The sequence below is a fragment of the Psammomys obesus genome, unplaced genomic scaffold, assembly GCF_907164565.1.
Source record: "Psammomys obesus unplaced genomic scaffold, mPsaObe1.curated_primary_1811, whole genome shotgun sequence".
Taxonomy (NCBI): Eukaryota; Metazoa; Chordata; class Mammalia; order Rodentia; family Muridae; genus Psammomys; species Psammomys obesus.
This window is the reverse complement of record NW_026587215.1, coordinates 4122936-4137811: the sequence shown is the minus strand read 5'-3', so window position 1 is coordinate 4137811 and position 14876 is coordinate 4122936. Positions and strand designations below refer to the sequence as shown.

Below are 14876 nucleotides of genomic sequence, written 5' to 3'. Positions count from 1 at the left end.
TACACACCCACATCCTTACACCTCTAAGCTTGGCTGCTTAGAGAGCCAATCCTAAGACTGAACGGCCCTCCCTGGCTCCCTCTACCTGCCATCCCGGGCTCGCCAGTTCTGCCCATGTGCATCACAGCCACACGTCATAGGCCAGCCTCTCACTGATACTCTTCCCTCTACCAGGAAAGACTACCTCGAGGGGCAGTCTTTTCTTCCCTCGGGGACAACCTGGAGCCCTCTTCCTCCAGACGAGATTCTAAGACCACATTCTGTCAGAAATTTCCTACTGCCTAGGTAGAACTGTCCCTCCCTCTTGCCTCAGACATACTCCACCTGAGGGCCTGGTAAGAGTGATTTTGCTATCTTTTGGTTTATTGGGTCTTAATCTGCGAAGGAAAGGCTGTGCTCAATAACTATGTAAGAACTGCATGTTCGCTGCAGAGCCAGGTTCCCAAGCTCTCTGGGCCAGATGTGTCTGCCTGGTGAGCTCACCGCATCTCACTTCCCGTCTCTCTCAACAGTTCACTGCTCTCTGTCCCCAAAAGCAAAGCCAATTCATCCTATTTCTAACTTGCTCTGACAACTGGCCCCAGTTGGTGAAGGGATGTAAAAGGTGAAAAAAAGGACAACATGGGGTCTAAGCCAGACCTCCTCTGATTTTGAGAAATAACCTCAGATTCTATTTCCTGGCTGACTGTTTCTGGGGAATGCTGCCTGAGTGGACCAGCCCCAGGCCTTACCAGCTCTCTTCTTCCTGGTCACCTACTTTCTTCTTAGCCTGAGGTTTCACCAAAGATTCCACAGCTCTTTCCAGGAGGCTTTTGCAGAAAGCCTGGTGTACCTGAGCAATGGGGTCCGCTGACGAGAAAGAAGGATTATACGGTTATACTCAGAGCCCTGTTGGAGCTGAGGGTGTACCTCAGTGAGAGCACACATGTTAAGCACCTGTGAGGTCTTAGGTTCGTCTTGTACAGTAAGGAAAAAAAAAACTGAGACCTTTTATGGTGAAAACGGATAGCAAAGAGCCTAAAAAACAGCTATGCCAATAACAGGGGCCAAATCTTCTTCAACCAAACCCTGAATTACCCTTTAGGGGCTGGTGAGATGGTTCAGTGGGGAAAGGTGCCACCAAGCTTGATGACCTAAGTTCAACCCTGCAGCCCACACAGTAAGAGAGAACTGGCTCTTACAAATTGTCCTCTGATGTCATGCGTGCTGTGGCACTCGTCCCTACCAAACACATACACAATTGTTGGGATTCTGACCCAGGACAAGTGGCTGAGGTGCCTGTTTAACATAGCAAAGCGGACCTGGCCTCCAGGTTTTCTCAGAGTCCTTCAGTGCCTACCTGCACTTTCCAACCCAAGGGCTGGGCTTCATCTCCCCAACAGGCTCTTCACTGTATAATCCAGACATTTTGGCTCTCTCTGTCTCTGTCTCTCCTCTCCTTTCCTCTCTGCACACACATGCTTTCTTTCTTCCTTCCCCTCCTCTCTCTCTCCCTGTCTGCGTGGTGACTTCCCTGGCCCCATTCCTTGGGACCAGTGAATCCGCCCAAGAGCTGCCCCCAATCTTGACACTTTAATTTGGCTTCAATTGGCTCATTTTGTCAGAGGAGAATACCTATGATCTGGTGCTGTGACTCGAATACCTATCAAAAATAAACTTAAAAAAAAAAGGAAGGAAGGAAGGAAGGAAGGAAGGAAGGAAGGAAGGAAGGAAGGAAGGAAGGAAGGAAGGAAGGAAGGAAGGAAGGAAAAGAATTACCCAGTGAAACCACCCTAGGCCTCTGTGCAGTTGTGAACCGCCCCTAGGGTAAGTGTGAATATGCCGCTGCCATCTCTACACTAGTGTCTTTCGGCCCAGGGCACGGAAGTTCCAAGTTGGAGCTATAAGGTAATGGCTGTAAGCCTTGCCAGGAAATAGAAAATAAAAAGGTGAACAGCGCCACACCTTAGAGGCTTGTCTCTGTGAGAACTGCTAACCAGGCAGGAAAAGACAGCAGTGGGCTGCAGCGCTCCAGAGAACCCTGTTTCTCCACATCATAGGAGCTGCGATCAGCCATGTTCTGCCTCAGCTGACTGGACAAGGGGCCCTGCAAAGCGTACAATGGCCGACAAGTTCCTTTACTGTAGAGCCTTATCATACCATCACCACCCCTTCCATCTCTGGCGCCAACTTGGCCAAGAGGAGGAGGGCTGTTTCTGGATACACTCTCACTGATGAGGAGAGAGTAGCAGGTCTGTTGGGGGGTCCTACCTGAGGACTAAGCTCTTAGAGCGTTTGGGATTAATTTTCCTTTTTAAAAATTCTTCACCTTTTAGTGTCAAACATGATCCTTATACAGCACAATAGTTACTTTAAAAAATCACCCCTCCCATGTTTGACATCCACTCTATACCCAGAGCACGACTCCCTACCTCACAGACTTCCCACTCAGCAGAGAAACCACGGCAGAAAACTACTCGTGTTCCCTGTGTGAGTCTACGCCGCCAGCCTCCGCACTCTAAGACCCGGCAAGTCAACTCCAATCACTATCAAATGCCAGGGACAGAAAGCCTGCCTCTCCTTCCGATGCCTGGAGCCCTGTCCCTGTCACCATTCTGAGCACTGATGACTGCCTGCTGCCTATTGTTCCCTAACTGCTCCATATATGTCCCTCTGCCTTCCCAATGGGACCAGGAGGCCCAGAGGCCAGGAGCAGCAAACCCCACACCTTTTTCCATCTCCCCAGTGTCTAGAACAAGGACTAAGAACACAGCTGGTGCTTAATCACAACTTGTCATGTGTGGCCCTGTCATGGAGTGACCACAGGCTTTGACAGCCCTACACAGCGGCGCTGTAAACAGAGCTAAGTTACAGATCAGAATTGACCTCAAGAAAGTTACTCAACCTTTATGAGACTCAAAAAAGAGAAAAGGAAAAAAAATATTAAATAAGGCGGAGACACCTGGTCTCATCTGTCTCCCTTGTACAGCCTGTCACCGCTCCTGAAAGCACCCTTACCTGGGTTCCTCTGGGCACAGTACAGGCTCTCCTTGGCTGCTGACTTGATTGACCAACTTCGCTCCATGAAAAACTTCTGGCCCAAGGGGTGGCAGAGCCAGCGCAGGGAGTCGGGGACAGTGCTATGCTCTGGGCCACACAGACTCTGAGCACGGTTAAGGAAGTAGCTCTGTGAAAGAGAAAGACCAGGCGTGACACCAAGGTAGCAGAATGTTGGCTGTAGCTATTGTGGGGTCACTAGAAAGAAATGCTGGGGAAGGGGATCAATGAATGAATCCTGAATCAATCCCACCACAGAAACTGGAGAGAGCTGCTATGTCCTGGGGATCCTGTCAGGCCTGGTCATTAAATCCTTGAACCATTAGGGAGCAGGCCACTGCACACACGGCGGAGTTCCTGCTACACTGTTCTGCTAAGCCTGTTTAAGCATCCTGGAATCTACTTCTTTTTCACCTGCTGGCATTCAACAGTTATTTACCTAGGAAGAGGCCTTAGAAGTCCCTAACTTTTATCTGTAACACTCTGAGTACCTAGCCAAGCAGCCTCCTCAATCCTGGGACTTCTCATCTCATTTAAATTGCATATCTTTTAGAGTACTTTTTGACTGGTTTTTCAGCTCTCTTACCTTTGAATGGAAGAGTTTACAGAGCAATTCACAGCCAGGGCCAGCTCTCAGTACCACCTGAGGCAGCAGGAAGCTTGCCCAGGACCATAAAATGTTTGTGTGGATGTGTGACCCTGAAGGGAAGCCTCTACAGAAAGTCTCCCGCCTTCCTTGTGTGAGCCCTAACCTGAAAGACCAGAAAGGGACTTCTTTTTCCCTGGGCAGACTTAAAATGGTAATTAATATAAACGACTTAAACGTTTTTCTATGGATATGGGTGTACCCGAAGACCAGAAGAAGTGTCAGAAGTGAAACTGAAGTTATAGATTGTGAGTGTGGCTGCTGGGAACTACACTGGGTCCTATGTAAGGACAGCAGGTACTCCTAGCAGCTGAGATGTCTCTCCAGCCTCTTTAAATTAACATACAAAGGGTTAGGTTTCATCATGACATTTTCCAACAAAATGGGTTTTTGCTGGTTCTCCTCCATTTTCCCACCCTATACCAGTCCACCTCCAGTAGTTTCCTTTCTGTTCTCTCTCTCTTTCTCTCTCTCTCTGTTTAAGACAGGGTTTCTCTGTATAGCCTTGGCTGTCCTACAACTCGCTCTACAGACTAGACTGGCCTCAAACTCAGAGACCCACCTGTCCCTGCCTCTAAGTGCTGGGATTAAAGGCGTGCACTTCCACTGGCCAGCCTCTATCTGTTTTCAAGTCAGGAGCTCCAGTGCATGCTCTTGTCTTTTCCTCAACACTGCATATAGTCTCCTTTCTAGTTTCATGTCCTGCTCCCCTACACACAACTAGGATGTGAACAAGAGTGTGGGATCTACCTTTCTGAGGCTGTTACTTTCCTTAATACAGTAATTTCCAAATCCACCCATCATTTTGCAAATATAACTTTGCTTTTCACAAATGAGTAATTCCAACACGCACGCATGCACACATTTTCATTCTACTGATAGACATTTAGGCTAGTTCAGTAACAGATGTTGAGCCAAGAATGGTGGCATACAACTTCCTTTAATCCCAGCACTTGGGAGGCAGAGGCAGGCGAACCTCTGTGAGTGTGTGTTGGAGGATGTTTTTGTGCACCGTGTATTCAAATGCTGATTTCTGTACCTAAAGATCTCCGTGCAGTCTGGATTTTGACATTGCCTTTTAAAAAAGCATCCCCTGTCTCAATATTGTGTAAAAATTGTTCTCCATCACTTTGGATTGGTTTATAAAGAGCTGAGCAGGAGAGAATAAGGCAGGACTTCGGGACCCAGAAAGAGAGGGAGGGTCAGTACTAGGCGGGAACCTGGGAGTGGCCATCAGAACAAGGACTGAGAAGAAGCAACTAAGGTGAGACTAAGATGGTAGGTAACAGGCCACATGGCTGGGAAGTAGGCTAGGCCAGCACAGTCAGGGTAGGATAACTCAGCATCTGCCGAGCTATAGTGCCTGAAGATTTTAACAAATATAAAGGTCTCTGTGTTCAGGAGCTAGGGAAGGCACAGGAAAGCCATACTCTTACAGGTATGGTATAAGACAAGCCTGGTCTAAATAGTGAGTTCCAGAACTGCTAGAGCTACACAGTAAGACCCCGTCTCAAAACAAACAAACAAACAACAACAAACAAAAGTGTTGAAACACAAACAAAACAAGTTGAAAGTGTCTGTTTGGCATTCAAACCACCAGTACTTAGGCAGGACAAAATCATTCTAGAGCCCCAGTGTAATAATACACAAGAATGATGCTGTCTGTTGTGTTTTTAGAAATTCTTTTCCCCCACCCTGACCCCTAGTTCTGTCATTTGTGGAGTGATAATATCTCCATTCTAAACCCCATGATTTCTGAACTATAAAACTCCTCAGTCTGAATAGGGACCTCAGCAGGGGTGGGTGGGAAGAGGCTTGGGTGGAGCTCAGGGAGCCCTCTGCACCGGCTGTCAGGCTGTTGGTCTAGAACTTCCTTTTTCCAGCTCAGGCACTGCCTCTAATGAGGGCATCCATCTCAGGGTCTGGAAGTCTGATGGTTCTGACCTTTGCTAGACTTTAATCAGCTAACGTAACAGCTTCAGAAAACGTGAATGCCAGAGTCAGAAATAGCACAGCCACTCAAGGATGCGCTGGCGAGACTCTGACGGGGGACATCGACTGGATCAGAGAAAACGGCCTGGCTAAACTGCTTTACAGACACTTACTTAACTGGCATTTTCATGGCGGCTTATGGGACCAGGAGAGCATCTGACTTAAATTCATAGGGACAGTGACAGTCTCTCCTCTTACTTACTGCCTCGCTTTGGTAACAAGATACTGTGAGAGCAAATACAGCAGCACCTATAACCCGCTATGACCTTCAGAGTGCTCACTGAAGCTGATAACTACAACTGCAGGACAACAGAGGTTAGGGGAGTGTATGTGTGTAATTCCAAGACCTTTAATGTCCCAGAATCTTTAATAATTGAGCCCAACTCTCTCCAGGTCATAGGCCTGTTTAGCAAGGCAATATGGTGGTTGTCTCAAGGAAAAGAGTACTGGTCTCTTTAGGGTTGGGTCATATGCAAGAAGAACCCACAGAAGCCATTCAGGAAATTATTAAGTTAAAATACATTTTTAAACTGAATTCTTTTTTAACACTAAAATCACGCTGTAGACACAGAGCCTCACTTTATAGCTTTAGCTGGCTTTGAACTCACGGAGATACACCTGCTCCTGCCTCCTGAGTTCTGGGATTAAAAGTGTACACCACCATGCCTAGCCTGACATTAAAATTTTAAAGATTTACTTGTGTGTTGGAGCACATGACTGAGATACCCGCAGAGGCCAGAAGAGAGTATCTGAGTCTCTGGAATAAACTTTTAAGAAGCATTAGCTAATAACAGACCTCCACTTAATGGTTTGAACTAATAAAAAATATAAATCCAAGATAGACAGCACAACTATAAAGGCTTCTATAAAGGAAACTGTGAAAAATTTTTATTGCTCTTTTAATTTTTCTGAGCGTTATAGCCCAATTATAATGCTCCTAATTAAAAAAAAAAATACTTTCTAAAATTTTACAGACACCAGACCTCTCCTGAGCTACAGCACCAAGGCCACTCCCATAGCTCATAGCTAACTGCCTGGCAGGAGAAGCCAGTGGTAGCCCAGGGGTGCTTCGCTCCTGAGAGCTACCCAGCACGCCTGGACCAGCTCCAGCCCTCTATTACAGTGCACTGGCTGTGTGCCAAGCGCCCTGAGTGCCACAGTGAGTGCTCAGGGGAGCCAAGTGATATCTGAAATTTCTGATGAAAATACGAATGTTCAACATCATGTGGACACTACGTAAAATACAAGATGGAGGTGCTTCGCACTGCAGAAGCAGGACTACTCTACCTTTCCTTAATAACATCGTAGTTTTTGCAAAGCTGAGTTTTGGGAAGCTATTTTTTTTTTTCATTATTTGTTTGTTTTGTCTTGTCTTGTTTTAAAATGCAATCAGAAAGTGAAAATCAGTGCAGAGCAGGGCATGGAGGTGTTGTATCCAATCTGATTTGAAGACATGGTGGTTGGTACATGTCTGTAACAGCCATACTTAAGAAGTGGAGGCAAGTTTAATCCCAGCACTTGGGAGGCAGAGGCAGGTGGATGGATCTTTATGAGTCTGAGGTCAGCCTCATCTATGTTGTAAGATCTAGGATCACCAGGGCGAAGTAGAGAGACTCTGTGTCAAAAGAGAAGAGGAGGAGGAGGAAGAGGAGGAGCGGCAGCGGCTGCTGGAGAGGTGACTCGGTAGCTAAGAACACTGGATGTTCTTTCAGAGCACCCACGTGCTGGCTCACAGGCATGCACATGGTGCTCTTTCAATTACGTCTGATCTTTCCACATGGCTACTAAGCTACTTAAGACGTGAATACTTCTTAGGATACTGGAACCAGTAACAATTGAACAAGCGAAAACAAACTGCCATACTGACTAATTCTAAGGTATTTCTTTCAGCACCATAAAAACATTAGACAGTGCCACAAACCTAGAAAATTTGGGACCTTCTGTTATAAGCTATTTTTAGAGGTGAAAGCCCCCCACTTGCTCCCAACACCTGGCTCATTTGTCAACTAAATAACTTAAAAAAAAAAAATCAAGGTGTCTACTGTCTGAGACTTTATTTTTTGAGACAGTGTTTCTTTGTGTGGCCTTGGCTGTCCTGGAACTCATTACCTGGACCAGACTGGACCCCAGTGCACAGCAACCCACCTGCCCCTGCCTCCCAGTGCTGGGATTAAAGGTGTGCACCACTACGCTGGCTCTGTCTGAAACTCATAGTCCAACTGCTCCAAAGGGGGCAGTCAGGCTAGTCACCCACCACTCCCCTCCCCCACCCTACTGACGATGCAAACTGGGCAACACTGGAAAAGTTTTAGGTGTTTATGCCCTTTGCCCCAGGAGTACCATCACTAGAGACTTAGCCTGAAGACATGCTCACAGAGATGGGTGACGATATAAAAACCATTTCTTCTCTGCTGCAATTCGTAACATCAAATACAGGAAGTGCTCCAATACCCCGGGCAGCGTCAGTTACCTCTGCAGACAAGATGCCCACAACCTCTCACTAATAAAAAATTGAGCGGGAAACCAAGGTTTAAGGTATAACCAACCACGTGGAGTGGATTATAATGTATAGTTGTATGTGCAGGAAAACTTCCAAGGAACTACATACATTTTCTGCCAACTGTAGATGAGGCACACAGAGACTTTCAGAGGAAGCCACAGGCGGGGATGATTTTCTTTCTTTCCTGCTTTGTGATAAGGTGTTGCTATGTTGCCCAGACTAGCCTTGGACTTCTAGGTACAAGGGATCCTCTTGCTTCAACCTCCCAAGCAGATGGTTCCACGGGTATGCCATAGCCGCCAACTTTTAGAGACAACTGTAGTGGAGCCACGTCCCCGATCCTCAGCAGCCACGTGTGAGCTCAGCCTGTGAGCTGAGCCCTTTTGAAAGGGCTATAGGCTGAGATAAGAGAATTCCATTTCAACATATCTAATGTGTTCAGTTATCTATTCGAAGTGGGGCACTAGTGTGCCTGTCTCTGCAGGAGTAAGAGAAAGCCTGAGGTCAGCAGATGCGGTGAACTAGCTGATAACAAGGATTGGGAATCAGCCAGCTGTGAATAACCACCGCTGGCACCCGGCCAGGTCTGTAGGAATGCGCTTCCTAACTTTAGTTCCCACCTTGTATCTGGCCCGAGCTCTCTGCAGAGAGCCACTGGCTTTTACTTCTAGATTTCCAGTGCTGAGATCAATACAAGGTAGCCCCTCAAAACTGAAGCAGCTTTTGGGTGAACTAAAGAGACAGGAGATGTAATAAGAGTCTAAGACTGAAGTCACATGTGAATCCCGCATTGTCCTGCTGCGTGTTTCTATGAACTGGTGCTTTTACTTCGGCGTACAAGAATGTCTTTGTAAGACTTTATGCCTGAAAAACCCAGCAAGGGGGACACCTTTTTTCATTGGGCTCTTATATTTAAGGAAAAACAAGTGAAACCTACCCCTTCAAGTGGCAGGGCACATCCTGCTTTTTAGCTCCCGGCTGAGAAGAGCTTCAGGGAAAATTGTAGGGAAGAAAAGTTATGGCTTGAATGCAAAAGTTGCCCACAGCTCGTGTCTGAATACTTGGTCCCCAGACGGCGGCATTGCTTTGGGAACGGTGGGACTTGTGGACAGGGGGCCTAGGTGGAGGAAATAGGTCCCCAGAGGAGGTAACTTTTCAGCTTGTCGGCTGGCCCTACTCCTGGCTAATCTCTGGTTCCTAACTGCTTTTGCGTATGACCTGTTGCTGCTGCCACACCCTCCCTGTCATGAAGGACCATACTCTTTCCATAACAAATCCTCTCTTCTTCAAGCTGTTTCTTTCAGGTGCTTTACCACAGGGACTGGCAAGTATCCCATACAGGAATGGAAGGTACTCACGGCCAGGAAGCCCAGCTTGCCTCCACACCGGGTCTTGAGCCCCATGGCAGCCGTCAGGTGGATCTCAATAAGTGTGCTGGGCGGGATCTTCTCCTCGGCACACTCAGCGAGGTTCACAGCACACAGAGACATGTGTACATCTGAACAGGCAGATCCTGCAGGAAGCTTCCCTAGGGTGGGCAGAAATAGACACTAACATTGACTGACAGGGTCTTCAAGACAACAGTGTCTCTGCCTGTCCATCCCAGTCATCAACAGTGAGGGGTTTCACTTGACTCCCACTTGGTGGTGCTCCCCACCTGGGGAGGCTATGGAACCTGGGTGGCAGGCTTTTGGGGTGGGCCTTAGAGAGCTAAAGCACACCCCCAGGTCCAGCCTGACTCTGCTTCCTATTTGTGGCTGAAAAAGCTCCCTTGTGCCACCACGGACTACGCCATCCAAACCGCTGGCTGCAGTAAATGTCAACTCTCATCTCTGTCACAGAGGTAAGAACTAATGTACACAGAGGTGCTAGAGGAGAAATGGCCTTTGTCATCAGACAGCTCCAGATGGGATGCAGGCTCAGCAGGTTACTAGCTGTGTGCTTGTTGACCTCTCCAACTGACTGGGACATGGCCTCTGGTTCTGCGACAACGGGGGCTGTTATGATTGCTGGTCCTGGACAGAATTCAGGTGTGTGGTGCGATGTTTTCCAAAGCACTGTCAATAGCATGGTCACACTCTTGATAACGGTCTGAATCTCCAAATATACAACACAACACAAAACCAAGTGGGTGTTGTTTTCATTACCCTCCTCCCATAGACTTCACAGAAAGGGAAACAGAAAAGAGAAGAATGCCAGCTACACACATGTAGGTAGAAGGCTTATACCAGGAGATCAGTGGACAAGGTGTCCCTGGCATAGGCCCAAGGGCTGTGGCTGTCCGGAAGCTCTTGTGTAGTTACGGTTTCTTGCTTTGGTCAGTCTCCTGACTCAGGGCCTTGATGGCCTCTTACTCTCATTATCTGAGGGTTCTTTTTACCCAGCTGCTGTTTTACTATCAGCATGTCTCCGAGTTCAGTCTGTATTAGTGTGGGGTATCTGCTTTCCCTAAGAAGCTTTAAGCTTCCTCCTGCAGGGAGAGGACAGAGCGCGGGACGGATACCATGCTGTAGGTGAATGTAGGCGAGTCATATGAAGTGTTCCAGCTGAACTCTTTAGTCTCCTCATCAGACGCTGCGATTTGGGGTTTGTTTAAGGGCACTCTGAGCAGAAAACAAAACCAAAACCGGAACAGCAGGAGAGATCCAAAGAGAGGGCTTTCCTGTTAGAGCTGACGCCCACAATCTCATCTCCATCCTGAGTGACTAGGCCTGGCCCCTCTGACTAAAGCTCAAAGCCACACCCCACAGGTACCCCTGACTTCATTTACTGCTGGTGGTGGACACAGCAGCAGCTGCCTGTCCTTAGCCACTTCTGTCCTCACCTGTCCCCTCTCACCCCCCCAAACCCCTTCATTCTCCTCTGACCTTTGACTATCACCCCTCTCAGTGTCTGTTTCTGTTTGTTTTTACAGACAGGCGCTCACCATTTAGCCCTGGTTGACCTGGACCTCACCCTGTAAACCAAGTTGACCTCAGGGTTCCACTTGCGTTGGCCCCCTGAGTGCTGGGGTTAAAGGATGCGCCACCATACCCAGTGAGGCATTACCCACCTTGCCTAACTGTCCACCTGTCCTTTGTGTGAGATATTCTGGAGGCCCTTTCATTAGTCCCCTCATTTCTCCCTTTCCCTTGGAGGCCCAGGCCCATTATCTGGGCTGCAGATCCCACAGGCCTAAAGTCGACAGAATATTTCTCCTCTGTGTCTCATAGGCAACTGTCCAAAACAGTACATTACACCCTTTCTTGGAAAACTGTTTTCCCTCCTGTTTCTTTCAGCTCTGTCATTGCTCTACCGAACTCCTGAGCAGGAAGCCGACCTAAGCAACACTTATTGATTTATTTTATGCATGTATGTGTGTGCCACAGCATATATGTGAGTCAGAACACAACTTGAGGGAATTATTTTTCTCCTGCCATGGGAGTCAGGGGGATTGACTTCAGGTCATTATGCTTGACAGCAAGCCTAATGACTTTAACAACTGCACTGCAGATCCCATCTCCTCCCCCTCCTCTTCCTCTTTTTCCTCTCCTCACCCCACCCCCACCTACAAGGTCTCACGTAACCCAGGTTGGCCAAGGATGATGCTAAACTCCTGAACCTTCCCAGTGCTGGGGTTATGTGCATCCTGACCACGCTTAAGAGTGTAGAGATGGGCTAGAGAGATGGCTCAGAGGTTAAGAGCACTAGCTGCTCTTTCAAAGACCCTGAGTTCAATTCCCAGCAACCACATGGTGGCTCACAACCATCCATAATGAGATCTGGTGCCCTCTTCTGGCGTGTAGGCAACACGCAGAACACTGTCTATGTAATAAATAAATAAATAAATCTTAAAAAAAAAAAAAAAAGTGTAGAGATGTCACTGTGAATAATGTCCATCTTGGAATTTTTGTTTTCTTTTGTTTTTAGTGACAAGAGTTTCTCTGTGTAGCCCTGGCTGTCCTGGAACTCACTATGTAGACTAGGCTGGCCTCGAACTCAAGAGATCTGTCTGCCTCTCTCTCTAAGAGCTTGGTTTAAAGGCATGTATCAGCATGCCCAGCTCCATCTTAGAAATGGTTAAGCTCAGGACTGCAAAGATGGCTCAGTGGTTAAGAGCACTTGCTGCTCTTCCTGAGGTCCCAGGCTTGATCCTCAGCACCTGCATAAGGCAGGTATCTCATGTCCCAGGGAGTCTGTCGCCATCTCCTGGCCTCCGCCAGGCACTGCCCACACATGCTGCACATCCATACACATAAAATCAGTAAAAATTTTTTGAAAAAGAAGGAAATGGTAAACTGCAGCAGTGGACAGCACAGGCTGATGGCTGGTTTAAAGCCATGGAAGGCAAAGCTCTGACAGAGCTCTGGCAAAGCAATCTAGGGAAGAGATGCCTGGGCACTGTGCAGCAAGCCTCTCCCTTCTCACCTGTGATGTGCAGCTGGTGCAGCCTGTGGTAGGCCAGGGCCGCATCCCTCGCACTGCTCTTAGCTTCGTCCTCAAAGCCGGCTGCAGTGGCGGGAGTGGCCCGCCAGCGCTGGAAGACTTTTTTGAGTAGCCAGCGTACCAGGCGCAGCTTCTGCAGGCTGTAGCGGATCACATTCCAGGAGAGGCTGCAGGCCAAGTCCAGGCGGGAGGTGGGCAGTGCCCGGCCCAAAACTGACAAGCAGGTTTGGAGGTTGGCAGCAGCCGCCGCAAAATCGCCCTATAAAGCAATAATAGGAATGGGAATAATGGTCACTGGCCTTGTTGTGGCCTTTCAGTTTTAACATACTTCTACCAGCAAGTGCTGGTAGTTTCTTACAACAGCTAGTTTGTTTTCCAGACAGGGTTTCTCTATGTAGTCCTGGCTGCCCTCGAATTCAGAGATCCACCTGCCTCTGCCTCCCAAGTGCTGCGATTAAAGGCGTGTGCTACCACTGCTTGGCTGTCACAGCTGCTTTTATAAATAAATAGGTAACTTGTTTTTGGATACACTCCCTTAGCCCCTCAGCTTTGCAGAGATCCCAAACTGAGGAAGTCCAGCAGGCTAGCTGGGAGTGCCTTAGAGCGGTGGTTGCTTGTTCGAGTCACAGGCCAAAGAATCACAGGCTACAATCCCAGAGCCATGACTGGGCAACTCTGAGGGGCTGAGGAAGTGTCTGGCACCCTGCTGACACTGGTAGCAGAGAGGTTATCAACGGCAACCAGACAGTCCTTTCCTGGCTGTTTCCCAGGCTGTCTTTGGCTTTTGTTCCTTTGCCTTAACCAGTCCAGCTCTCCTAAACACGCTCTCACAGCAAGACTGCAGCAGCCTCCTTCCCTCAGCACTGACTCTTACCATGCCCACGGGCTGGGCTGCCAGCCACCTCCTGGCCACTGCCCACTATACAAAGGCACCTGGGTATTTCCAGGCAACAGCCTAGAACGAGCCCTCAGTATCTTCTAGCTTCTTCCATCTTTGAGTTAACATCATTATTACTTAATTTACATCTCAAAATATTTATTTAATTCTACCTTTTTGTTAAGTCCCAGGTTTTGATCTCTTCTCTGGCCTATTCTAAGACCCTCCTAACTTGTTTCTGTTATCTCTCAGTGTTTGCTCCCCCCCCCCCCATTCTTCACACAGCCACAGAATGACATTTCCAAACACCCTTAAATCTTCCTCTAGGATATTCCAGTGAACTGCTGTCCCTGCATCACACCTGTGTTTTAGGACCCAGGGCTCTGGGCGCAGACTGAGTGGGGCTGACTCAGGCGTGACAGCCTGCAGAGACAGAGGAAGCTCTGGGTTTGCTGTTGCTCAGGAATGTTCTAAGTTACATGACTCCTGACGTACATGTTTAACTTCTTCAGTGTCATCAGGTGCCGCAGAAACTGTCCACAATCTTTCCTTAGACTGACACCAAATAACAACTTTCAGCTACTCTTCCTGCTCAAAAATCTTCCCTGATTCTCCAAAGAACTGGAAATAAAGACCTAATTCAGGGGGCTGGAGAGATGGCTCAGAGGGTAAGAGCACTTGATGCTCTTTCAGAGGACCAAAGTTTAGTTTCCAGCACCTATGCCAGGACCTACCCTATAACCAACCACCCGTAACTCCAGTTCAAGGGAATCTGATGCCCTCCTCTGGCCTCTGAGGGCACCTGCACTCATGTGCATATACCTTCACACAGACACACATACATAAATAAAAAAGACCTAACAAGTCAAAACTAGCCGCACCACCAGCCTTTATTGCCATCTCCTTTTGACACAGACACAGATATCCTCAAAAAAAAACCTGTCACAGTTGGAATGTAAATGTGCCCCCTCCACAGACTCGTGTAGTCCAGCGCTTGTCCCCAGCTGGTAGTAATGCCTGAGGTGGTTGTGGAGCCCTGGGAATAGGCCTGCCTGATGAAAAGGGACCGCCAGGGGCAGTTCTTGCCAGTGATCTCCACTTGAAGTTCTGAGGCTCTCTGATCTGCCAAGATGTGAGATGGCATGCCACGGGCTCCTGCCACAGGGCCACCAGCCTCTCCCACAAGGGCTTGAAACTGTAAGCTCAAATAATCTCCCTTAAGTTGCTTCTGCTGGGTATTTGGTTACAGCAAGGAGAAAAGTGACTATTATGCTACAGCTCAAAAGGTCCCGCCCATCCTGTCTGACCAGGGCAGCACCACTTACACCCGAGACTCACAGCACTGTATGTCCTAACAGCACGCCCACAGCACGATCTACGCACAGCTGCACTCTCCTTTG

At 48.2% G+C, this 14876-nt stretch overlaps 1 protein-coding gene across 2 annotated transcripts in view; it reads right to left on the bottom strand.

Moving 5' to 3' along the window:
* The window catches only part of Srebf2 (sterol regulatory element binding transcription factor 2), a 59544-nt gene that overhangs the window by 10311 nt on the left and 34357 nt on the right, over positions 1 to 14876 (bottom strand). For both annotated transcript variants that reach the window (XM_055602939.1, XM_055602940.1), the window contains exons 10-13: positions 12582 to 12858; positions 9533 to 9702; positions 2998 to 3166; positions 732 to 849 (exon numbers count right to left, since the gene is read on the bottom strand). In XM_055602939.1, the coding sequence (XP_055458914.1) occupies positions 732 to 849; positions 2998 to 3166; positions 9533 to 9702; positions 12582 to 12858 (734 nt within the window). The remainder of the gene's footprint in view (positions 1 to 731; positions 850 to 2997; positions 3167 to 9532; positions 9703 to 12581; positions 12859 to 14876) is intronic.